Source organism: Neodiprion lecontei, chromosome 2 (assembly GCF_021901455.1).
Source record: "Neodiprion lecontei isolate iyNeoLeco1 chromosome 2, iyNeoLeco1.1, whole genome shotgun sequence".
Taxonomy (NCBI): domain Eukaryota; kingdom Metazoa; phylum Arthropoda; class Insecta; order Hymenoptera; family Diprionidae; genus Neodiprion; species Neodiprion lecontei.
Window position 1 is genome coordinate 35,378,634 of NC_060261.1, and position 23,948 is coordinate 35,402,581.

The 23,948-nt window shown below is 39.7% G+C and overlaps 4 protein-coding genes across 9 annotated transcripts in view; 2 read left to right on the forward strand and 2 right to left on the reverse strand.

Moving 5' to 3' along the window:
• LOC107221241 (neuroligin-4, X-linked) overlaps positions 1-15,027 on the forward strand; it is a 30,180-nt gene extending 15,153 nt beyond the window's left edge. For 3 of the 4 annotated variants that reach the window (XM_046730915.1, XM_046730917.1, XM_046730916.1), the window contains exons 3-12: positions 9,095-9,226; positions 9,321-9,641; positions 9,758-10,055; positions 10,532-10,684; positions 10,786-10,986; positions 11,988-12,180; positions 12,299-12,743; positions 12,856-13,129; positions 13,297-13,443; positions 13,532-15,027. In XM_046730915.1, coding sequence (XP_046586871.1) covers positions 9,447-9,641; positions 9,758-10,055; positions 10,532-10,684; positions 10,786-10,986; positions 11,988-12,180; positions 12,299-12,743; positions 12,856-13,129; positions 13,297-13,443; positions 13,532-14,193 — 2,568 coding nt within the window. In that variant the 5' untranslated portion in view covers positions 9,095-9,226; positions 9,321-9,446 and the 3' untranslated portion in view covers positions 14,194-15,027. Of the gene's footprint in view, positions 1-8,971; positions 8,995-9,094; positions 9,227-9,320; positions 9,642-9,757; positions 10,056-10,531; positions 10,685-10,785; positions 10,987-11,987; positions 12,181-12,298; positions 12,744-12,855; positions 13,130-13,296; positions 13,444-13,531 lie in introns of those variants that run through there. The other variant, XM_015660158.2, reaches the window with a different exon arrangement.
• On the reverse strand, positions 4,179-8,075 carry LOC107221240 (AP-1 complex subunit mu-1). The gene is made up of 2 exons (XM_015660157.2): positions 7,923-8,075; positions 4,179-6,932 (listed from the first exon to the last, which is right to left on the reverse strand). Exon 2 carries the CDS (start codon positions 6,907-6,909, stop codon positions 5,641-5,643), a length of 1,269 nt encoding a protein of 422 aa, XP_015515643.1. The 5' UTR covers positions 6,910-6,932; positions 7,923-8,075; the 3' UTR covers positions 4,179-5,640.
• An 838-nt stretch (positions 15,028-15,865) lies between the features above and the next one.
• LOC107221245 (E3 ubiquitin-protein ligase UHRF1) lies at positions 15,866-23,525 on the reverse strand. Its single transcript, XM_015660161.2, has 10 exons — positions 23,245-23,525; positions 22,104-22,690; positions 21,651-22,008; positions 21,344-21,532; positions 21,102-21,258; positions 20,824-21,022; positions 20,324-20,740; positions 17,850-20,231; positions 16,345-16,444; positions 15,866-16,274 (listed from the first exon to the last, which is right to left on the reverse strand). Exons 1-8 carry the CDS (start codon positions 23,326-23,328, stop codon positions 20,012-20,014), a joined length of 2,211 nt encoding a protein of 736 aa, XP_015515647.1. The 5' UTR covers positions 23,329-23,525; the 3' UTR covers positions 15,866-16,274; positions 16,345-16,444; positions 17,850-20,011.
• Positions 18,242-19,437, forward strand: LOC107221244 (divalent-cation tolerance protein CutA). Of its 3 annotated transcripts, none has more exons than XM_046730931.1 (6): positions 18,242-18,399; positions 18,493-18,552; positions 18,688-18,733; positions 18,879-18,928; positions 19,006-19,059; positions 19,237-19,437. In XM_046730931.1, exons 1-6 carry the CDS (start codon positions 18,242-18,244, stop codon positions 19,262-19,264), a joined length of 396 nt encoding a protein of 131 aa, XP_046586887.1. In that variant the 3' UTR covers positions 19,265-19,437. The 3 variants fall into 3 exon arrangements, with proteins under 3 accessions (XP_046586887.1, XP_015515646.1, XP_046586888.1); XM_015660160.2 differs by having other exon boundaries at positions 19,006-19,048; XM_046730932.1 differs by lacking the exon at positions 18,493-18,552 and having other exon boundaries at positions 19,006-19,048.
• Positions 23,526-23,948: the final 423 nt, after the last annotated feature.

Consider the following 23,948-nt stretch of genomic DNA (forward strand, 5'->3'; position numbering starts at 1 on the left):
TTTGTAATTTGCATATACCTTATGTATCCACTCGCAGTGCAGCGCCTATTGGGACTTGAAAGTCTGCCAAGTTTAGACCTCTGGGGCTTGCCTTTATTGAGATAGACTGTATTGAATTTTCTCACTTTTACCAAATTGCACTTTACATTCTTATTTTTATCCGGGCACTCTGTGTTGCGTCGAAAATACACATATGGATATATACGCGCACACAATGCTATCTGTTTTCTATGCAAAGAAGAACAAGCTTTCGAGCTGAAGTATCCAATTTTACGAATAGATACGTATGTGTGTATTATATACGTGTCTACTCGTGAGAGCAGCCCGGAGGATATGGAGGATAGGATTTTTGAGTGATCACCGTTTTTCTTCCGCCTAGGCTTCGCGTGTGTAAAATTGATTTCGACGGCATTTTTTATTTTTTTTTCTCTTCTTTTTTTCACTACCTTTAGATACATCAAAGCTCGCAGCAGTGATCTTTCCTCCCGAAGTCGTGGAAATTGGTGAAGGTAAACGAGCGGGACAGTTTTGCCAGAGGCTTACGACTCTGACAGAAGATACACCGCCTGTTATGAATATTCAATTTTCCTTAGCTTTATACGAGAATAATACAATAAAGACTTCGTCCGATTTTTCAGACTGTGTCTATAAAAACATAGAGATATATTTTAGGCGTCTGTACAATTAATTTTCATATTATCGAAACTGTTGTCGTACGTCGTAAGATTGAAGGAAAAAAATCACGTACACGGTCGATTATTTTTTTCATGACCCTCAACTCTCCGCGATGAGGACTAAATGAAATTACAAATGTAAAGTTTAATCTGGTAAAAGTGAAGGAAAATTCATTACCACGGTACTTTCTGAAGAACGTATAGTAAGCCCCGGAGGTCTGAAACTCGGCTGCAGCTTTCAGACCGAGCTGGGAGGTGCACATATAATATAGGGCGTATAATAAGCAGGGTTCGTACGCTTTTTGGAATCTGGAATTCCCTGACTTTTCCAAGTAGGTATCTCAGCCTTCGAACAGAATTTTTTCAGTAACCTTTCAAGAAATATGCCGCTGATTAATGAAATTTTTTTTACACAATAATGCCTGCGATTTTCCGTAAGAAAAAAACGAAAGAAGGTTTGTTGTTAACTAATATATAGGTATAGAATGTATGAAGTGGTGCGACGAAACAAAATTTCAAATCTAATTTTCTTTTTTTCTTAAAAGATCGATAATACTTTGTATAAGAACGAGTTTATTTCTTTGACAGACTCAAAATTACAGTCTTATTTTCGAAATTCTCTGACGTTTCCCTGACTTTTCCCTCTTGTAAAAGATTCCCCGAGTTTTCTCGGTTTTTCCTGTGCGTACGAACCCTGAATAAACCACGTATACGTAGGCATACGACAGCTAAAAATTACGAACGGATCGGAATTTCCCAGGTGCGAATACACGCGAAATTGTATCGCTTACTGAAATTTCGTGAAAAGCCTCGTCTGTAGTTACATAATAAGGTTTAATCTCGAAGAGAGCCAGCCTGATTGTGAGTATCAGGTTGACGGAAATCGACCTCTTTCAATCTCGGTTGAACGACGCTTCTCACCGACGTCTCTCGGGGAGTCCGATTCTCCCAGGGATCCGATAAAGTTCAGTTTTCATAAGCGGGGTTCGATTCCCCGCTTACATTTCTAAAGGTCAGAGACTCGCTACGCGATACATGTAATTCCGTCTTGAAAATACGTATTTTATGCATTAAAATAATATTTTTTCAAATTCTTGTTTTTTCCCCTTAGCGCGTCGTTATCCGCTCCACTTGTTTCGTCTCCTTTTTCCTTCTCCGTTTATATTATATACGGTGTACACATACGAAGGTACATGGTAAATATGTGCATGGACCTGCCGGCTTCCTATCTCCACTGGCAAATGTATGTCGAATCCTATACACTTTATCCCGTCTCCGAGATTTTACCAACTTGACGGGGATTTCTTTTCACCATCACGACACGACGTATACATATTTTATGCTTTTCTTTTGCTAACGATATTATTGACTCAACCTCGGTATATACGACACGCGTGTGCGCCGAGTACACTGTATGCGTTTTAAAAAGGGATGAAATAAAAAAAAAAAAAAAACAACCCTGTCCTATTACCATGAAGCGAGTTTTCGCGAACCGTGTGACGAATATCGAAACCCTGTGCTGTGAATTCGGAGACTTTCTTAAAGTGTGTACACGACCACCATCCCCGCGTTTATTGCGACGTTGAAATACGAGGATTTAGTCGGCACAGATTTTTCTTTTCTCGTGCTATATTTCTTTCCCCTATTTCGCTCTTTATCTCTCTTCCCGATGCTACTTTTTTGTTATTCTATCGATGCGACGTCGGATTTTAAGATACACCGCGGCGGTCCACCGCTACCTCGTATCAATATTGATTGAGGCATTTTTTTCCTCTTCTACGAAGACTTACTCAAGTCAATTACGTTATGCAATCGTATTTATTACTGCATTTTACTAACTCACCCTCGTAGATTTTATCAGGCTGCAACTATCTTCTGAGAAACCGATGAATTTTTTATACAGTTCAAGCCAGGAAGTTGGTCGCATGAATGTATAGATTTATTTCAGACGAATAATTGAAACTTATATTTAGTTTATCGATCTGATTCCCAGCAATTGCTACTCATCGTTAAGCTTATAAATGATAAACTTAATTATCATCAGCATTTCGAAAAGAAGCGAAGCTTCACAGAAAGTAATCGCACATCCTGATTGAATCTGTATAATTACCCCCATTCCTCAAAGTTAGCTCATTACACCGATTCCCTTAATCAATTTCAGATTAATTTAAATTTTACCGTTCTTCGTAATTGCGGCAGGTATTCTTTTTCCTCCGTAGCGTAACGATTTATAAAAATTTTTTACAATAAACGGTGACACTCTCTTTCGCCCTCTGCCGATATCACGCCATCCGTCCTCGCGGGATGGTGAAAATACGTTGTAATATGAGTTTCGTGGTTGATAGGTAGTATATAACGTACGATTTACGAATGATACGAATCCAACGATGGTAGAGTGCAGATTGCCGTTTGTTTGCAGAGTATTGAATAAACGAGGTCCCGATGAATTATTACAGGTTTATATACGTTGAATATCGAGCCCGGTTTCCGGCAACCGCACCTTGGCCTTTCGCTTCTACGCTCTGTATACCTATGCACGAGACATGTGTATACATATATATATATATATATATATGTATATATATATATATACATATATACCGTGCTTTAACATCTAGGTCGTGGTTGATTTCGAAACTACACTTGACTCGATCGAACCATTCAAGCCAAAAATTCATTTATACGCCTGTAGGTACAAGCTGTTTATTAAGGTTTCGCAGTCTTGCAGACACTTCGGTCTAAATACCTAAAGTAAGTACTCGTGGCAGGTGAATTATTAACCGTACCGCTGACGATCGACCCCTGGTAGATACTGCTTCTCTCCCCTGAGGGTATACGTAAGAAAACGACTGCGAACCCCCGGTGAAATTATTTCAGGCGCTAAGTACAAGCTGTAGTCGAAGTAGACCGTTGCGCAGTCAGGGAGACTGGGGCTTTCCCGGCGGTCCAGGAATTCCTCTACAAGTATCAAGTATTACCTCACCGATCGGCGATGGCGGGTGGGTATTGCGTACACATATACTGCAAGGGGTGATTCCGAAGAAATAACCAGCGGAAGTCTTATCGATCATTTCAAAGCGGGAATATACTCTACCCGTTGTTGCCGATCACAAATCTGGACTCGTAATACATCCGAAATCGAGAGAAGAGAAGGAAAATGATGGGAAAAGATGAAAAAGGAAGTAAAAAGAACAGGGGGGGGGGGGGGGGGTTAGAGGATGGATGAAGAAGAATTTACCGCACATCTCGGCGAAAGAAAATTGAACTCGCGCGGATTCTTTATCGAGCCTTCAGGGCCCTTTACCCTCTATTGAAAACGTCACTTTCATCTCCCGGTAACCAGAACGAATCGCGTAATCCCGAAGCGTCCCCCACACGATGTTCGATATGTTTATGGCACGCATTACGACCATCTAAATAGCCTGCACCGAAATATATTCTTTTGGGACTGGTCGCGCTGATTAGAATCTGCTGCCGTAGCAGGTCAAATTGACTCTCTAAGAATACTGCTCAATCTTCTGCTTTTATTGATATTACAGAGGCAGCCGAAGAACTTTTACATTCATTTTAAACGCCGGTAACTTTTTCTCATATAATAGCTGATACTTTCAAGTACGGCACTTCTCCCATTGGAGTCCTTCGGGGAACCGAACCAATTAGTCGCAAAACAATTCGATGAAGATATATTTCTAACTTGAAATTAAACAGCGTATTATAATACATTTTTTAATATCGTGAGCAATAAGTTTTAAAAAGTTTGACATTAGAACGTTTATTCGTTTTCTCAATACTGACTCAAACTCATCTTCATTTTCCTTCGTCGTTTAACTTCGAAATCAATGTCAGACTTATTTGTAATAGTCGAAGAAAATCTAGAGAGAAAATATTTATCTCACTGTCAATATTTTTACGCTATAACAATAAAATTGTATTATATTACTTCAAACATTTATAATAACGTCAGTAATGCACGAAAACAAAATTTTAAGGGTAAGCACATTTTTAGCCGAGAGTTATGAAAATTGCGTTTTCCCGGTTCGGGAGGGTGGAGGGTTACAGAACGTGACTGAATTTATATTTCCTATAAAGTAATTAGCTAAGCTTAACTGACGGCCTTAATCTTGCACGTTTCTCACCTACATGTAACTTATGTAATTGTGTACGGACACACGTAGAATGCGAACCCACGCGTTTTTCCCACCGACGATATAATAACATTATTATGCATTTATGTACGTTGGTGAAATTTCCATACCAGGGCCATTTAGTAGGATGCGAGTCTCGTAATGCCGATAAAAAAGGTCCAGTATGATTCTACATTTTTACCTTTGTTTAGCATTTTTTGTTCTTCATTCGCTCGCGCGACCGCCGCTACGCTCTCTGCGCGAACGTTGGTATCTTTCAGCTACGTACATACGTACAACAGTGCCATAAACTCGGTATCTTAATTCGAGGTGAAAAAGATACGGCTCGTTTGATAACTCTCGCCACCGACGATTTATTGGACACGGATTATTTGGGGGCAAAAAATTTCTATTCTATTAACGCAAATTTATGCATGTATACGAGTCGACGTTTACTGGTCGCTACTCATTTATTTAGATAAAAATTTATTACATCCGTGTTTCATTGTTAATACTATTATTATTATTATATTTATATAGGGCATTTTATTTTCACTATAAGTTTGGAATACAACAATATCAACGCTGACTTTTAGTAGCTTGAATTGAAAGCAAAGCTCAGAGTAGATCAGAAGTTTAAAGAGTTTTTTTTCTTTGTCACTCTGATCAACTTTAATACTATATATGTATTTAACTTCTCGGAGGGTAATTAGCCGACTAATTATCTCAGCGAGAAACAGTGCTTTACGAATTATATACAATTAGTTTTCGTCCCCAACTTTTCCTCCTTTGATCAGGAGTGCAAGTGGAATACTTGTGGCTTCTACCTCCCAGGTTTGCAATCAATTAGTTCTCAATTGATAGTCTCCGTTCTGTGTTATGTATCTCACCCAAGGTAGAGCCTGGTACCCACTCTTTTCAATGATTTTCAAATATCTGACTTGAATACCAGAAGTGGTGAAGTATGGAATCTCAAATTTGACCTGTATCGGTGGCTTGCCTTCGACATCTTCTCCGACGACAGAGGGCAGCCCAAAATGCGCCCTCATTAGGTACTCCTTTCCACCAGGGAATGATTTGATAGACCACGTGATCGCGCTCTGTTCCGGAGAATATTTCACGCTGCCTATGGTAGTCTTGAATTTTGGCGAATCGGCATCGTTTGGCACTGGAATAACTATCTCCACATTGTTGGCAGTCGATCTTCTCTTGAATTGCGAGCGAGCCTTGATCATGTATTCAACTCGGCTGTGAGCATGACGCTCTATTACAGACTCGATCCAAATAAGTGGCTTGACGTGGGTATTGAGCCGGTACGACATCAACTCAAACTCTCCGTCGGGAGGTATGAACGAAATGGTCCTGTCGTTCTCGAATCTCGAAAGCCTGACGCACTGATGGAACTTGACATCCTCCAGCTCAACGGACTTGGACTTTCCACGACCTGTCGACTCGAACAAAACCTTGTCGTTTAGTCCCAGACGCAGTTCAGGCATCCCAGATAGGTAAACTCGCATTTTAATCGCCCCGACTATCTCGCTACTCAAAACATTCCCGTTTGCGTTAGCCAAGAGATTTACCGACTCTATGACATCGAGGAAAACCTCATTTTTGCGATACTTAATGCCTTCGGACCTCCAAGATACGGCGTTGGTTACCGCCATAGGTATTCTCGGCTGTATCTCAAGCTTGTGGCCCTCCTGAGTTATGTACTCCTGCAGAATTTTACTGTCCGTCGTCTGGGGGTAGCCAAAGTCCAAAAGCTCGTCAAGGAGCTCGTAAATTACAACGAAGTTGTCTCTAATGCTCTCTTCCTCGAGCTCTTTGAAATACTCCTGCATTACTTGGACCACTTTGTGGAGAAATACAAATACAAGTGAGATGTTAGCGTTCTTTCTTGTCGTAGATACAATGTACAGATTGTTGTACTTTATATACGAGTAAGTGCACTCAGGGGTTTGGATAATCGGCGTGAGATTGCACTCCTCTTCTCTCTCCATCACCAGAGGCATGAACTTCTCAATGACCCCAGTTTCAATGTCGCCACGGTAGTTTCTCGATATCAGCACCTTTCCCTTCACGTCTAGAATGTAGATGGCGGAGGTCGACATGGTGATGATTTTATCTTATACACCTGGAATTCAATAAGCAACACTCAGCACTGATAGCAGGTAGCTCGACACGTAGAAATGGGCAAAATGACTAATGAATGAGTCATGATAGTAACTGCATCTTTAATACAATTGAAGAAAAAAGAGCCTTTATGTAATACTCACGATGTCTGTTTACAATATGTACATGTTCTTTCGTGAAACATTATTCAACGTGTCGGATATCAGTCAACTTGTTAAATAAGATAAACTCAATTTAAAGAGATAATTTTACACAGTTTGAACTTTTCACTGCTTTACCAATTTTTTCAAATAAATTCACGAAATTATTATATTAAATAGTGTAGATCAGTCTGACCAGACGTGACAGATTCTTTGTAGATTGTTGTTACAGCTTTGCCGTCACACAACATAGCAAACACTTCAAGTAGTGAACTTTGAATAATCCGTTCCTTCAAATTGTTCGTATCAATTTAACTCATACAGTGCAAAATTTGGAACAAAAATCAGTAAATTTCTTGAATTAAAGTTTTATAAAATTACATTCAACATTTCAAGTTTTACATGTGATAAAATCATATCGAACTCTTCGGATAAAGAACACTGAATGAATAATCCAGCTAGAAAATCGGAATCTGACTCGCAACAATTGTAAATCAAACAAAGTTTCAGCATACTTGAACAGTGTCAGACCAAAAAAAGTAACTCAAATAATGAGTTAAAGAAAGAAGTGACTACAGTGAGAATTTGAAAAAATTCCCAACGCCCGTGAAAATTTGAAGGTTAAGTTCATCATTTCCTATTGAAACGGTAAAAACTACTTCACAGGCGTGAAGAAAACCATCCAAATAACGTAAGTGACACTTTTTCATGGAAAACAAACGCGCGGTGAGCGATAACCGAATTCCGTAAGGATAGAGAGACGAGGCCGAAAACTGTCAAGACGACACGGTTTGTTCCAAAAGGTAAATTTCACCAGAGGAATTGGAATAGGGTATGAAAAATGTTATTACCTCGAGAATTGAATATCTGTGACGAATCTCTCAGAGGCGATCCCGTCCCGATATGTCGCCGTTGTACGAATAAAGTGTTTATTTCTCAAGTAAAGACAGAACACGAGCACTTGCTCGTCACCATTCCACCTGCCACTGTGGACCGGTGCGAAGCTATCGACGTGTCTGACTCGCGGCGAGCGCAGGCGTACCAACGTTACATGTCGCAGGCGAGCTATCGATCCTGACAGTGGTACCAACCGTTCAAAATTCGAACGTGTTCGAATCGTCAAATTACACAATCTGCGAATATCAGTAACGCGTATGAATATTCGAAAGAATCGTTCGGGTATTTATTGGCCGGCTGACTCTGCGAGTGAAAATAGGATCCCGAGAAAATATTACCGCTGATATATCGCGGTTGAGAATAATGGAAAGACCGTTTCAATCGTTTTTTATTCTCCCGGGATTCGATAAAACTGCCAATATTACGGCCCGCTCTCCGTCGCCCCGTTCATCGTGTGAAATAGCTAGCCATAAAATGGCTAACAAAGCGCCAACGTTGCGCATTGTTGCAGAAATTTCACCCACATACATCTGTTTTCTCAAACAATTTTCGGGCACCCTTCCAACCCATCTTATACGATACTCTGCGCCACAATAGAATAGTTATACGTTCACGTCGTTCTAGCTCATGGTTGGATCTTTGCTTTGAAGCTTATGTCATAAACTTTATTGTTGAGTTCATAGCCAATCCTTATACGTATTATACATGCATATGCATACGTATAGCGCTTCGTTACGTATGTATTTGGATAAATTGTATATTGAAAAGAAACCAGTGAAGGTTTGGGAAAATGATCAAAGCTTCTTGTTTCTCTCGCGTTATTAATATAGGTCATCGTACATACGTATAGAATCACGTACACGTAGCCGCGATGTTTAATTTTGCTAATGTGACTTTAAATATAATCGGAAAGTTCGAAGATCGATGACTCGACCTGTATATATATATATATATATATATATATATATACGTATAACCACGGTATCGTAAAGTTTCCTCGGCACAAGAGTTGCCACAACGAATTACGTTAGTTGCATCTTCCACAACTTCCGAACGTTTCCGATTACTTTATCGCGTACAATATCCTTCGGAATAAACTTCATCCATATACCACTTTCTGTTCCAGATGCCCTCCAGACACGCGAAACGTCTGCCGCAAAATGGTAACTTATTCAACATGTTTCTAGACCAATTTCACTCAATGACGTCGAAGCACTAAAACCTCTCTCAGCACGTTTCTTGCTACAATATATAAGAGGTAAGCCTCACCGCTCATGTTGATAAATTAATTATATACCGTAAGACTTGGAACGGGAAGAAACAAAATGGACATGTTAATTTATATGTTGTAGTCCAAGTCGCGAGTCAGAGTAACGAGCGTGAAATGTTTCTACATAAGACTACAGCTCGGGGCTTCTGGGGCCAGGTTGAATAATTGATTGGTGTTTACGGGATGGTGGTTGCTGACAAATGCTGCAATGCCACTGCGATGCCAGCCGGCGGCCGAGGTGCTGCTGGCTTCGGTACTGAGAGCAACCTTCCTCAACGTTTTAAATCACCTCATAATATTCGCCTCGATAACATTCATTGCCTCGAGCAGCTCTCAGTCCCCGACTCGGTACGCCTCCCGAATCGTTGAGACCAAAAGCGGACAGATAAGGGGAATCCTGCAGGTTCGTCCCCAGTGCGATAAATAATAATCTCCATCCCGCAGGAATTCAAATTGCGAACCAGCCATTCTGGCATCAATTAATTGTACTTACATAGACGGTTGGGGGGGATTTTTCAGGAACCTAACGGTCGGCACCTGGACCCGGTCGAAGTCTTCCGCGGCATTCCATACGCAGCACCCCCCGTAGAAAAACTCCGTTTCAGATCGCCGAGGCCTCCGCTGACTTGGGCGGGTGTCAAACTCGCGGATACCTTTGGCTTAGTTTGTCCCCAAAACTACCCGGACGTAACCAATCGGACAATTGCTCTGGGGACGATGCCACGGGGAAGATTTCTCCAGCTGAAACGCCTTCTTCCGCTGCTCGGGAATCAAAGCGAGGATTGCCTCTTCTTGAATCTCTACATACCTGGAAGCGGTAAGAATATACACATGAATTGCATTCTACGTTGTAATTAGGTTGATTAATTAAATAATTGCTACATAATATGCTTCACGTCGCACGTATAAAGACCGAACTTCGCTACAACATATACTGTAACAATACGTACGTGCAGTATGAAAATTAACCACACTAACTGCGTCACACATGAAAACTGATTCAGTGTATGTCTTTCAATACTTTTTGCTTACGATTTTAATAAATCCGAAAATAGATTTTGAATAATATATACTTATGTTATAGTAGATTAGTATGGATTACAAAATATTTGCTTTGATGAAGCTATAACAATTTGCGAAAAGATAATATGAAGATTTGTGAGTGAGTTCAGATAATTCCGTGAAAACTTTCACGTGCGTTATTTGAAAATTCCTATTTGAATTTCACCTCGGCCTGATCGTATACCAAAAATTGAAAATAAATAATGTGCCGTATCGTCTGACACATATCAGGTTCCCGAGGACTCGAGGCACCCTACGCAGTGATCGTTTACGTACACGGTGAGAGCTTTGAATGGGGTTCCGGAAATCCCTACGACGGCTCGGTATTGGCAAGTGCTGGTCACGTGATCGTCGTAACACTGAACTACCGGCTTGGTATATTAGGTACATTTTGCACTTGACGATGGGGTTATGATATATAATAGAGGCTTTTGCTGTTGAGCTTAGTCTTTTGTGCATGGTGCAAATATTTCCCATGTTTTCAGGATTCCTAAGGACTCGTCCTGGTCCAGACACAACGGACGGTTCCGGAGGTAATCTTGCCCTCAAGGACATTGCTATGGGGCTCCGATGGGTGCGCGATAACATCGGCGCCTTTGGCGGCGACCCGACCAGGATCACCCTAGTTGGACACGACACTGGGGCGGCTCTCGCCAATCTCCTACTTCTGGCGCCCTACGGCAAAGGTATAAAACGCAAATTGCTCCAATAACGCGGGTTATCTCTGGGAAACTGTTGGGTTTATAATAATTAGAAATGCTCGCGCACTTTATGCCGTACACAATATGAACTATTTAAAGAGATTTAGAGACTTTCAATTAAATACGAAAGTATAATGGAGTAAAACGTACATTTAAACTTGGAGCTTATAAAAAGATCAACAATTTGTTGGACTTATACACAAAAAAGTTAATACAAGTATCGATAAACTTTTTCATATTGTAGCAAACCTATAACTTTTTCGATCATTCAACAAACTCTCTCAACTTTTGACCGAACGATTTGACACGCCATGCTTGCACAATTTTTGCTGTAACGGAGTTAGCTGCGTCTAGTAAAATTTTTCATTTGTTTTGAAGGTCCAATTCTACTTATTTTTCCACGAATACAAATATGTAAGGATCCTTTACAACGAGGCGACAGACGGGTGGATGTACAGTTATTCACCGAGTAATATATAGGTACACACCCATTTCCCGTACATCCGGCTGTAAAGAATTACGGCAAACAGCTTATAACTCCCGACTGCTCTCCGGTGTACCACGAGTACTTCCGGTACTCTTCCGGCGGATCCGTTCAGCTTTCTCTTGATTCCATCTTGGGCGGAATCTGCTTTGTTTTATGGTCCTATTCGTTACTATCCTACAGGTTTTTGAATCGCGTAACTCACAACCGGGTCTTTGCACAAAAGCTGCTTCAACTGGTTTACAAATAAAATAGTTAACGTGAACGAAAGAATACACTTGTATCGTTCGCTTCATTATGCTATTAGAAATTTTATACGACTCTAAATCTAACTTCGATTGTGAATAGATACCCCGTCAAGCGCCTAAATTACTGTACATGGTGTAATTAATTGTAACAAAAACCACAAAACTCTTTGACGTGAGATTAATTTTTAACATCAGAAATATGGAACATAAATTCAATTTTAAAAATATGTCATGTGTAATCGCTCGTTTCACAGATTTGTTTCATCGGCTGGTTCTTCTCAGCGGTTCCGCCCTAAGCCCCTGGGCAGCAGTACACGAGCCGGACGATTTGAGGGTGAAAGTCGGGGAGCAATTCGAATGTGCAGTTGAAACCGAAGCCGACATCGCCGATTGCCTTCGCGAAGTTCCCTTACAAAATCTAATGGAAGTAGAACTACCCGAAACAAGGTATAATAATTAGTAGCTACATGCCACTCATTCTCATCATGTGAACGGGTTCCGGAAGAATTAATTGAGTTGAAATGGTGCTATTCGTTGTTTAAAAATATTTTCGGTTTTATGCTAGGTTCATGCCGCGGATTGGTCCAGGATTACCGATCGACGTGAACAGTCCTGACCCAAGCCACGACATGGAGAGAGACAGCGGTAGTTTTGTGACGATACCACTGATTCTCGGCGTTACGACGGCCGAGAGTTACCTCGACTTCAACGCGAACGATATTCAGTATGGCTTCGAGGAGGAGCAAAGAAACCGAGTGCTCCGAACGTTCGTCCGCAACGCCTACGTCTACCACTTGAACGAGATATTCTCGGCTGTGAGGAACGAGTATACGGACTGGGACAAGCCTGTCCTACACCCAATTAACATACGAGACTCGACGATGGAGGCACTGAGTGACGGTCACACCGTGGCTCCGCTGATGAGGGTTGCATTTTATCACGCCAGGAGGGGTGCCAAGACTTTTTTTTACCATTTCAACTATCAGACGAAAGACAGCGATTACCTGCAGGCAAGATAAACCACAGGATCTGGATAATAACATTGCGTCGATGCTGAAAGCCATATAAGTAGATTGTACCAAAAGTGTATACGAAACATTTTATAATATTAATTTTTTCCAGCGACTGGGAAGCGTGAGGGGCGAGGATATACCCTACGTTTTTGGACTCCCACTCGTATCCGGAGGTACCTTTTTCCCCCAGAACTACAGCCGCCAGGATCAGGGCGTCGCCGAGGCTGTTCTTACATTTTTTTCAAACTTTGCCAAAACCGGAAACCCCAACGAACCGCGAAACGTCGACTCCGTAGATTATGGAACGGTCAAAGAGAAGACCAGGTTTCGAGGTCTGACATGGGAGCAGTACGAAACCGGATCGCAACAGTATCTTACAATAGGTAAAAGTGAACCGCGCTAATCCATTATCAATTATGATTTTTCTCTCCCACCGTTACTCCATCGTTCATTTGCGGTCTATGATTACTGATTAGATGTATACAATTGTATAAATAGAATCAAGTCGAAAATATGTTACACGTTGAAAAAAAAATCATAATTTTCTCAGCTCTCAAACCGAAAATGAAGAGCCACTATCGGGGACATAAAATGGCGGTCTGGCTAAACCTGATACCACAGTTACACCAACCTGGAGATGACGACGTGACAATGCGGCATCATCATTTCCGCGAGAGAGGAGACCACCTCTACGCGGGTGCGTATAATATTTCAGTAAATATTATTTGCCGTGCAAATAAAGTCTGAACTCGAAAACTAATACGACGACGTTAAATTTATATCAGGACCAGTGCGCGACGAGTGGCACACACCGATACTTCTTCCCGGCAACACGGTGACGACGTCTCTGTCGACGACCGAGTGCAGCTCAACCATTGGCGAAGACGCGACCTCCGAGATCGGGTCACCGTCTAGCGGCGTGATAGACGGCGAGGAGAGAGTCAGAGAGAGACACGACGAGACGGAGCTTCTCCAGAGACTGGCGTCTCGCCACTACTACAGCACAACAACTGCCCTGGCGATAACCGTCGGGGTTGGATGCATCCTTTTGATACTGAACATGATGATATTTGCTGGTATTTACTATCAGAGAGATAGAGAGAAAAAAAGAGCGGCTAGCGAGTGCACCCCGAACGGCCATCAAGAGTCGGTACCGATGACGACGCGGCCCTCCTCGCGCGACTCAAACGAGGACACAAGGTCCGAGGAGCCTCCACCCTCGTACACAACCCTGGCACGCTCCAGTCCCCCACCACCCTCGTCTACTATGCCAGAGCAGCGGCTTCTTCGGGACGAAAGTCTCAGAAAAAACGTGAAGATCGTTAAGGAGCATGGAACTCCTCCCCAGAAGGATCCTGTGCCACCTAAACCACCCACGAGGACGACCAGCTCTTTGACCACTACCGGCATTAAGAAAAGAGTTCAGATTCAAGAGATATCTGTATAGCATTAGGGGTTGCCCTCCGCGGAGGGCAACTCCAGCTGTTCCGTAAAACGTGTTACTTTTGTGGAATCACGATTTTAACAGAGGCTTCGTTTCCTGCACCCCTGCACGCCTACACGGGAAAATTTGCGTGAAAACCCGTTAACACTGGGTTGTATTATATCCATGGGGAACGGAATTTTTCGCGAGTGTTACAGACTACAGACTTCAAAGTGAATTATACAGTGTATAAAACGGATTTAAACTCTTTAGAGCAAGCAGTTAAGATGATAAAAAAAAATTGTCTGTTTCGTGGCAGACTTGAGATGTCGCATATTTGTTAATAATAGACACCGAAATCATACGTGATTATACATGATATTTATGCGAAAGAAAAGTGTATAATAGTCTTTTCCCTCCCAGTTCAAAGCCATATTGATCGTGAGCTGTCCGCCATATATAAACTATAAAGCGTAGCTCCGTTAAATTTATTCTAAAATAATACGGTTGATATTGCTGTAATTTAGAAGCGTAGCGTTTATTCTACTGTATCTGGAAAATTATCACCATTGGTCGGGGAAACTGCGTATTGTATACGTATCACCCAAATATGTATCTGTACTTCGAAGTATAATGAAACTATTACAAAAGATTGTGAAAGCAGAGTTGGCATCATAGCTCGGCACTTCATGTATTTAGTCGAGCCGACGTGTATTATGAATTACACACGAATCGCTCGTCAAAATTGAATTTAAAAAAATCGTACCTATGCATACGACTGGAATAAAATATCATTCGATTTGTAAATTTCACGGTAGTTCATACGGCAATATTGTAATTAATAAATACCAATTTATAAATAAGTGCAATATGAGTTTATACACATAAAATATGTTCATTCCAAGTATTTGCAGAAAAGTTCTACAAGAATGTCATCCTAGCCTTTGGCGGCTTACGTATACCAGTTATAACTTATTTAGTCTACGAAGTGGTCAGAACTAACTTTTTTGTTTGCAATCACACCATGTTTACTTTCCCAAAATAAGTATATCGGTTAAGTCGTTCGAGATTTAACGCAACAAGTAGCAACAGTCATGTTCATAAATATACCGAGATCTCGAATCATCTCATGCTCTCCCCATGAATAATTCGTTAAGAAGTCGCTAACGGTAACGAATCAGATTCTTGAGTTTAACGTCAAAGATAATGCCCGTTTGTTAAAAAAGAACCGGAATCTCAAACTGTTGGGCGCTTTTACGGGCACGTAAGTTACCACGACTCAATATCAGGTAAATATGTCAGGCCAAGAGCCACAAGATATAGCGCCAAGAGGTAGTCGGATCAAAGACGAATATAGCGACGGACGGTAATTTGAATGTAAGAATGCATGGGTATGTGACGCAGATGAGGGAAAGCCCCACCCGCCTTGTTACAGTAACCTGTATTGGCCGTTGGATGGCTGTTTTTTAGTGACCGTAAGCGCAACCATCTTGATCTAAAGCGAAGTCTGTGACTACAGGCTCTTGAATCAATATGTTCGCCTGATACCAAGTTGGTATTTGCTACGTCAAATTGCGCCCGAAATGTCTTGTGAAAACTGACGTTGGTAATAGGATTTTTCACGAACGATACCAGTAGTGTCGCCATCGCTGACTTGTAAAATGCATACCGTTGACTCGGCAATCGTCAATCAAAATAGTCTTGAACCATTCTTTTTCATTTACAATTAATTGTACATTTATAAATTATAGACAGAATCAGCTAAGTGCTAACAGATTTGATACACGACGCACAGTAATTTTAGCTCTAATTGAACGACGTTATTCCTATGTATACTATGCCAACCAGTCATCAATTACAATTTGTTGATCCTGATCGTTCGGTTTTTTATCCGATTTAAAATGTTATCTGAAGCATGCATATTGATTTGATAGTACAAAACATGACGTTTTCAATAATCAAACTTGTAAACTTGAAAATTAGTCCGGAAGGTCAAAAGTCATCAGGTCAAGGACCTGGACAGCCAGAACTATGGACCGCTTGTCATGGAGGTCAAGGTCCACCAGGTGGAGGACCTTAACAGCCAGAACTACGAAACATTAGTCCTGAAAGTTAAAAGTCACTAAGTCGAAAACCTGGACAACCAAATAGCACTTTAAAAATCATGCAACCTACCCATGCCGCGTCGCAATGATCTCTGCACGGGATATTGTAATTACTGCGAGATGTTTCACCGTCGTTGGAGGTTCTACAGGAAGTGCACCAGTCAAATCAACTGGAATAAAATTTGAATGTTTTACTCACTTTACTCACGTATTATCCGTTGAGATTTGGCAACGCTGTATGGATTATCCGAAGAACTAAAAGGATATGGTGACCAGTTGACCACTGAAATTTATTGTAGTTCAGTGATGGTGACGCTAACTTAACATCAACCAAGCTATCCATATGTGCGACGTTGCCAAATCTCTTTTTTCGAAATAAAATTATCAATGTCTCATTTAAAAAGTATTTTTATCCCCAAATTTTTACACATATCATTGATTCAACCCTTCCTTAAGAAATGTTGTGAGTTTTGCTCGAGTTTAATTTTTTATTATCTCGTCAGAAGACCAAAACTTTTGGAAGATTGCCAATCTCCATAAGATGCAATGTTGATCGAATCGAGAAACTGGTAATTTTAGTTTACAAGCACTTGTCTCTGAAGTTGTGAATCGCTGTGAAACTTCAGAAACAGCATTCAAGAGGTCAAGCTTAATCAATATACAAAATTTCAACAAATTTGAAATTTTTATTCTTGTACCACTAGAATGACTAGAACCTCCTTATAAGCTTATATTCAGTTATTATTATTAGTATACAGCTCTCAACATATTCAGTGAATTCTTTGCGCGTGAAAGTACATTTTGCTACAATTTGGAATAGGAAATCCACGTTTTATAGTCGGTATAAAAACAGTTGTACCCATACATATCAATGCATGAATAAATTATCGTTACAACCGCGCATCAGTCGGAACCTATGATAATTTCGTGTTGATATCCGTTTAAAATTACTCACAGCAGTTCTGCAAACATATTGCAACTTTGCGTTACAGATTAATCTACCTTGACATCCGCTACACAGGTGGGATGAAAACTTTGAAAAAGGTTCACCATTGTATTGCAGATTGCTATATTTTTCAACATTAAAAAGAAGATAAACCGCCGCGGCTTGATTCAGAATCTGAGCAACAAGTGACAGTATGGCGTCTCGACCCTCGATTGTTTCCCTAGTAAAAATTTCGTTAGACGCGGATAGAAACGTACAGAAAATGTTGCAAAAACCGTAAAGAAACAGATAGAAAACTGATTCTATGTCTGTCTCCATATTGTTTTTGACACAATTTCTTTGCGTATCTCTCTCTGCGTCCAGCGTAATGTTTACCAGGGTTGTCAGTTATGTTTACATTTACAATTTACTGTAGAGATCAGAGCGATGTCCACATCACCAGATGTCACTTTGATGAAACAGATATTGATTAATACTAAAATTTCAAGAATTTTATTCAAAATTATGAGTGGATGTTACAACTGCATCTAATATTGATTGTAACTGCTATGCGACGTGCCATAAAAATTGTTCGTGTATTGTTTCGTATTTGAATAGAGAATTAGAATGTTGTTGATATTTAAACTCACAGTCAGCTTATGTCCAATACTTTGTGTTGATAATGTGATCAAAGCGTAGCTTTCGCGAGTTCAGTCGAGTTAATTAAAATCGCGGTATCGCCACGCACCGACGTCGAGTTTGAAACTGGTAATACTTAGGCCAAACTCCGAACTCGTTGAAAGTAATAAGTGGTAAGAAGTTGACGACCAATCACGATAGAGCTAAGCCCTCGTATCGAGCTCTCATGGAAGGTCTTCTATGCGGTGGCGACATCTACGCCAATCTTAACAACTACGTGAAACCGCCACTATATCAACACTCTGATCTGTACCATCTTTACTATACACAGTGTATCACATGACGTAGGTTCATTCCTTTGAACGAACGCTACGCATTACATTAGACATTATACCGGTGTTAAATGTCACATACATCAGCTGTTCTCAAGTTTTTAATGCTATCAGCCTTCGTTCGAAATATCCGTCTATTAGGGTGCAGTACAGTGAATAATATGTCTGGAATACACTCGGTTGCTTACGTTACAGTACCGTCCAACGAAGTTGCGAAAAATATTTCTCGGTAATATTGATCTCGATTATTTACCACTGAATTCACTTTTACCTTGCTCAATGTTGTATTATTTCTTATCCAACATCGTCTTTCTTTGTATAGCGGACTCGTCAAAAATAAATTAGCTGCCTGCGTCAATATCATACCCCAAATCACTTCAATGTACGTACAACACTGCAATAAAATAATACTATCTCTTAATTTTTTTGTTTTGCATTCAGTCAGCTGTTAGTAGTGTCCGTTTTATAATTTTACCGAGAAATGAATGTAACCCAATATTATTTGTATAAATTTCAGATACGAGTGGAAAGACGAAATTAATGAAGATCAAGAACTGCTGTTGGTAAGAATTTTTTATTAAAAAATAGCAATACCCATGCTCCGTTTCATTCTTCGATCATCGACAACAAACCCCTAAACATTTTGGCTTCAAAAATAATTAATTGCAATTACCAATAATCTCTAATATTTCTCAATGTAATTTGCAGATGATTAAAACCAGAACTGAAATTGTCGATGCATTGACCAAATTCGTCAAGTAAGTAATTCGTGATGAATGACGTAGTATTCAAAGTTTGAATTATCGATTTCCTCATTTCAAAATTTCTTTTACAGAGAAAATCATCCGTATGAAGTTTGCGAAGTCATATCTTTACCCGTAAATATGAGGTTCCCATAGTTATCGTTATCTAAATCATTTATCCTGTTCGTTATGATACTCAGTTTTGAAGATTTGTTCACGGATGATTTACATATATTAATTGCATGCAAAATAGAGACTATTTATTCTTTCTTAATCAAACAAAATAAGAGAGAATTATTAAACTAAAATAATCAATGTTGCAGATTCACAATGGAAACAAACAGTACTTAGATTGGATTAGCGAAACTGTCCCTACAATTGCCCAGAGAGAATCTGATAAAAATTCTTAACGTATTGTTAGGCACCTGGGATTAAACGTGGGTAATATAAGGATGGTAAAATAAATTGGATTAAATTTGTTTGTGTGTGAAAAAATAAAGATTCGTTTATTATCGGCTCAGCAATTGATTAATATTTCATCATTCGCTATTCAGCATATTCTATAAACTGTCCTATTATGTATTTATTAAGACTTAAGCTTCACGATCAGACATAATAAACTCTGGTCCAAGTAATAAGAAAATATTTGCCAGATCAGAGATCGAATATTAATGAGTTATTAATTATTATGGGAGTTCTCCACTGACTCAATCGGTAAGATGAAATATTTGTTCGACAGTAGCAACGATAGTAAGGGTAATATAGGTAATTAATCTATGATTTAGTCTGCACATTAACTAGAACTTCGAATTAAATGTTATCGATGTCTGGTTAAAGATTATAATCGATATCTAGTAATATCGTCGTGCGAAACGGTTTCTGGTTGTCATACATTTATATACAAATGAGAAAAAATGAAATAAACGAAGAAAATCGAATCAGTTAAAAAACCACGGCAATTTTCCATTAAAAGTATCGCATGTATCGTCAGTAACGGAATTTTAAAGTATTAGCAATTGTTTTAAGTAATCACGACTCCGGTGAATTGTCAAGACATTATTCGTCAATTTTTTGCAATGTCGTTTAAAGAACCTTTTGTTATCTTCCGGCCTGATAACCTGGGTACAGTGAAAGCAGTACAGAAGCTAATGTTTCATTTTCTATCATTCGGTAATTACTCTCAAGAGGGTGACGACAAGATGGACACGAATATACTCCCGCAGAAAAACTACGTTTCAAACAGCTGAAACAAATGTTGTGAGCACAAGGTGTGGTTACAGGACGATAAACGATCTCTTGACAACAAACGCACATAAATCTGTAAAACAAGAAGTTGACGAATTAGATTACAATTTGAATATTAATGTAGAATATTTGAACATGTTAGAAAATATGATCAATTGGACCTACCTTTCGGAAACACGTCGTAAGAATGGAACTTTTCCTTCAGGCAAAACTGTCCGACACTCATCCCAAAGTTTTGTGTTTACTTCATCTTTCCTTATCAGATCAAACAGGTCTTTTTCTAGCCTGTAGCCCTCCCTCTTTTGTCGTTTTTCAGCAGGTACCTCCTCGTCAGAAGTACAAGGGTTACTTTCTTTTAGAGCACCACGCTTACTGCGTTTTTTTCCATCTGCCTTTTTGGTTGCTTCCAAGTAACCATCGGGATAAAGCATTTCTAAACCTAGAGCATCTATGCGGCGTTTGCCTTCTCGAGTCCAAGGAGCAGGTGCAGGATCATCCCTTCGTAGAACATATCGCCATACACTGAATCCACTTTTACCTTTTTGTGGATAATATTTAACCACTTTGTATATGCCATCATACCTGGAAAGGATAATCAAAATTTTTTTACTAAATCAAAATCCTGAAGGACATCGTTTTATTTTATCTACGTTATCGAAACGCACCTATTACCATCCACTGGCGCGTATTTACTGTGTTTAGCAAGCTTGTAATTGCGTACAACTCTAACAGGAATTCCACCTCTCCAATCTTTAGCTTCAGCACCGTCTATGTTGTTTAACTTCGCGTTACAGTTTAAGGCCAAAGCTTTGTTCATCCGTGTTAATGTCTGATCACAGCTCTGCTCAGCAGTTCTTTTGTTTCCTTTACAAGTTTTTTCAATTATTATACAACTACACAATGATTGTCACTTATGGTACAAGAAGTTTCAATTGAATAGTACCTGAGAGATCTCGACCACCTGAGCCTGTGTAAAGAAACTCGTCCCCATTATCAATGTCATCCTCATAACCACCTGATAGAACAAGCGAGTAGGCACAGTCTGTTTCTCGCCCATGAATTCCAGCTACATGTGGCCTATGTACTCCTGCTTCAGATGCCTAGTAATAAATTTAACCCTCATATTTGTTTTGGTTCATATGGCGTCACATCAATCAAATTTTTTAAGAGCAAAATGATTTTTACCTGCAATCTAAATTTCCAACAAGTACCAACTTCTACTCCAGGTACAGGTCCTCGGTGATTGGGAGGTACTAAAGTGCATTCTCTAGTTCTTCCGACACATGCCATTCCTTTTCCCCAATCACGTTTTCCATCCTGCTCGCCTCCTATTGCTTTTGATTTTTTTTTGCTCTGCTTTAGTTTATCTCCAGCCTAAAAGAGGATGGAAAGTTGAAAAGAAATTGAAAAGATTATAAATCGCAATAACGGACATCAGAAATATACATCATTTTTAATTTCAAAGTATTTAGTAATCTCACAAGCTGTTTACCTTGACTATTTCATTTTCATCATTTTTACATTCTGGGCAGTACCATTCATCCTCAGTAGGAATACTAGTTAAAGGTGGGTTCAAACAGCCAAGATGATAGGCACAATCACATTCGTCGCATAATAAAAGCAGATGAGCATCTTCTTTACCCGAGCAAACACGACAGCCACATTCCCGACAGTCTCTACCTGGATTATCCATACAGCTTGCGCAATAAGCTGGAATTCTACGCCTCGTTCCGCTGTTTGGGACCTGTTCATTTTCTTCCTGAGTACGATCACGAATTAACTTTGGTTCCTCTATCGCAAAAATTTCACCTTTTGGATTCACTCTACGATCTTCAAGAGGCAGCCGATCTCTGTAGATAGTAAAAAATGTATTCTGGATAAGCAGCACAATTTTTTATGAGATTACGATTTTCTGTAACATCTTTGATGTAAAATATATAATTACCTTCCTACATACAATGTGCCAGTTAACTGTTCTACTGTTCTAGTCTTATGTATCTTGACAATCTTCAAATCATACCAATAACCAATTTCCCTGGGTAATTCAATATTGTAATTAATCATGACACGTTGGCCAATTTCCAAATCACCAAAATCTATTAATCTATGTGCACGAGGTCTGATATGTTTTTCATCGACGTCAAAAGCATCTCCATCCTCTTCTGCATCCCACTTCACTCGGTATACTAAATTATTTTCTCTCTTTAGTATTTGGGTTATATTAGCCTCAAACCAAGCCCCGTAAACCAGATCCATGCAGTCTATGGAGTCCCCAACTTTATAGTATCGACTTTCAGCCTCAACAGCATTGTCTTCAATTTCTTCTTTATCATCGGTGTTTTCATTCTCGCTATAGCTATCTGTGGATTTTTCTTCAGACGATTCGTCAGCAACAGCTTTTACCATCAATTGAATAACGTCGTTTAAATTAACATTGTAGTCGAAAAGTTTGTAGCCATTTTCTAGCTGTTTGCCACGATAAAATAGTCGCTGATATTCTGGCTGCACCAGCATCTCCTTTGCAACCATATCCTGAGAAAAAATTATTGCAACAAGTGTCGGGAACATGAAGCTTCGATTAAGATTAAATTTGAAAAAGCCTCAGTAATGTATTCATTTGATATCGTGCTAACATTGTTAATTAGGTCGCATTCGTTTGAGATATTTGCCAAATTAAATAAATACAGCTGCTTATCTCAAGCTCCGGCTTGATAATGGACTGATAAAATTACTCTCCGCATTTGGATGACCTATTCATTTGAAATTTAACGGCTTTTTTAACACCTGGTGACTTTAGTTAATAAGCGAACAACCTGGATTACCAAGAGTCGTGAACTATAATTGGAATATTATGATCAACCATATTCGCAGTCTTATGCAGCTCTTGAGAAGTTTGGAATCGAGAAATAAATATCAACTCAGACCACATCCCTTTGTTCTTTAGCAAAATTTGTGAAAGTTTCCGAGTGAGGTTACCTTGTTCCTGATATTTATCACTAGCTAAGTACGCGTGGCAATATAGATAATACTCGTTTGTTGGTTAAGAATCATTATTGTCATAATATTATTGTGGTTTTTTTTATTACCTTGAATTCATCGACAGTCGTTAGTTTCGAAATGTTTAAAACGACATTTCTCTCGCCGTTAATACTTCTCACTTGAACATACATTTTTTCGAAATAATTTTCAACAAAAATTTGGTGCAAAAAAAACAACGGTCACGAACCGGATTCATTAGTTCATGTTTACTTAGTTCGGAGAAAATAAAAAAAACACCCCGTTAAAACGTGTTGACAGTATACCAACCAAGCAGAGCTCGATGCAGGCATAGACTAAAGGAATTTGCCCCGCGGTCCCCTCTCCCTGTTAGCCGACGCTATGACACGTTCAACGGCCTAACGGTCGCCATTATGAATACCGGAAATTTGGCGGGAAAATCTTTGTTCCTCGACCACCTGCCCCTCAAGGCTCATTCGCATGAAAGCTGGTAGGTATAGTGACGTCAGCCTAGTTACCAAGCCTTCGCCACGCACAGCAATGCAAATTATATCATAGACACGAAGTTTGTGATTAAATAACTTCATATTCGAAACACCTTCTCTTCGCTGAAGCTTCAATTAGATGATCTGAACCCATTTGAATTGAGATTGCCCTGGATTAATACGAATGACTCCGAATTGCCAAATCGAACTGAAGGTTCTTTTGCGCTGATCGGATTGATGAACAAAATGTTAATTCCTCAAAAATGAGTTTAACGAAATAGATTCGTGTAGAGTATGAAACTGAGTGA

Excerpts from the sequence above, each read along its gene's own strand:
- LOC107221244 (XM_015660160.2), top strand. The coding sequence starts at position 18,242 with ATGTCACATACATCAGCTGTTCTCAAGTTTTTAATGCTATCAGCCTTC. Across the intron at positions 18,553-18,687 it reads ATACCCCAAATCACTTCAAT|ATACGAGTGGAAAGACGAAA; the intron begins GTACGTACAACA and ends TATAAATTTCAG. Across the intron at positions 19,049-19,236 it reads GCGAAGTCATATCTTTACCC|ATTCACAATGGAAACAAACA; the intron begins GTAAATATGAGG and ends TCAATGTTGCAG.
- LOC107221245 (XM_015660161.2), bottom strand. The coding sequence starts at position 23,328 with ATGTATGTTCAAGTGAGAAGTATTAACGGCGAGAGAAATGTCGTTTTA. Across the intron at positions 22,009-22,103 it reads GGCACATTGTATGTAGGAAG|AGATCGGCTGCCTCTTGAAG; the intron begins GTAATTATATAT and ends TACTATCTACAG. Across the intron at positions 20,232-20,323 it reads TTACGACGTGTTTCCGAAAG|ATTTATGTGCGTTTGTTGTC; the intron begins GTAGGTCCAATT and ends CTTGTTTTACAG.
- LOC107221240 (XM_015660157.2), bottom strand. The coding sequence starts at position 6,909 with ATGTCGACCTCCGCCATCTACATTCTAGACGTGAAGGGAAAGGTGCTG.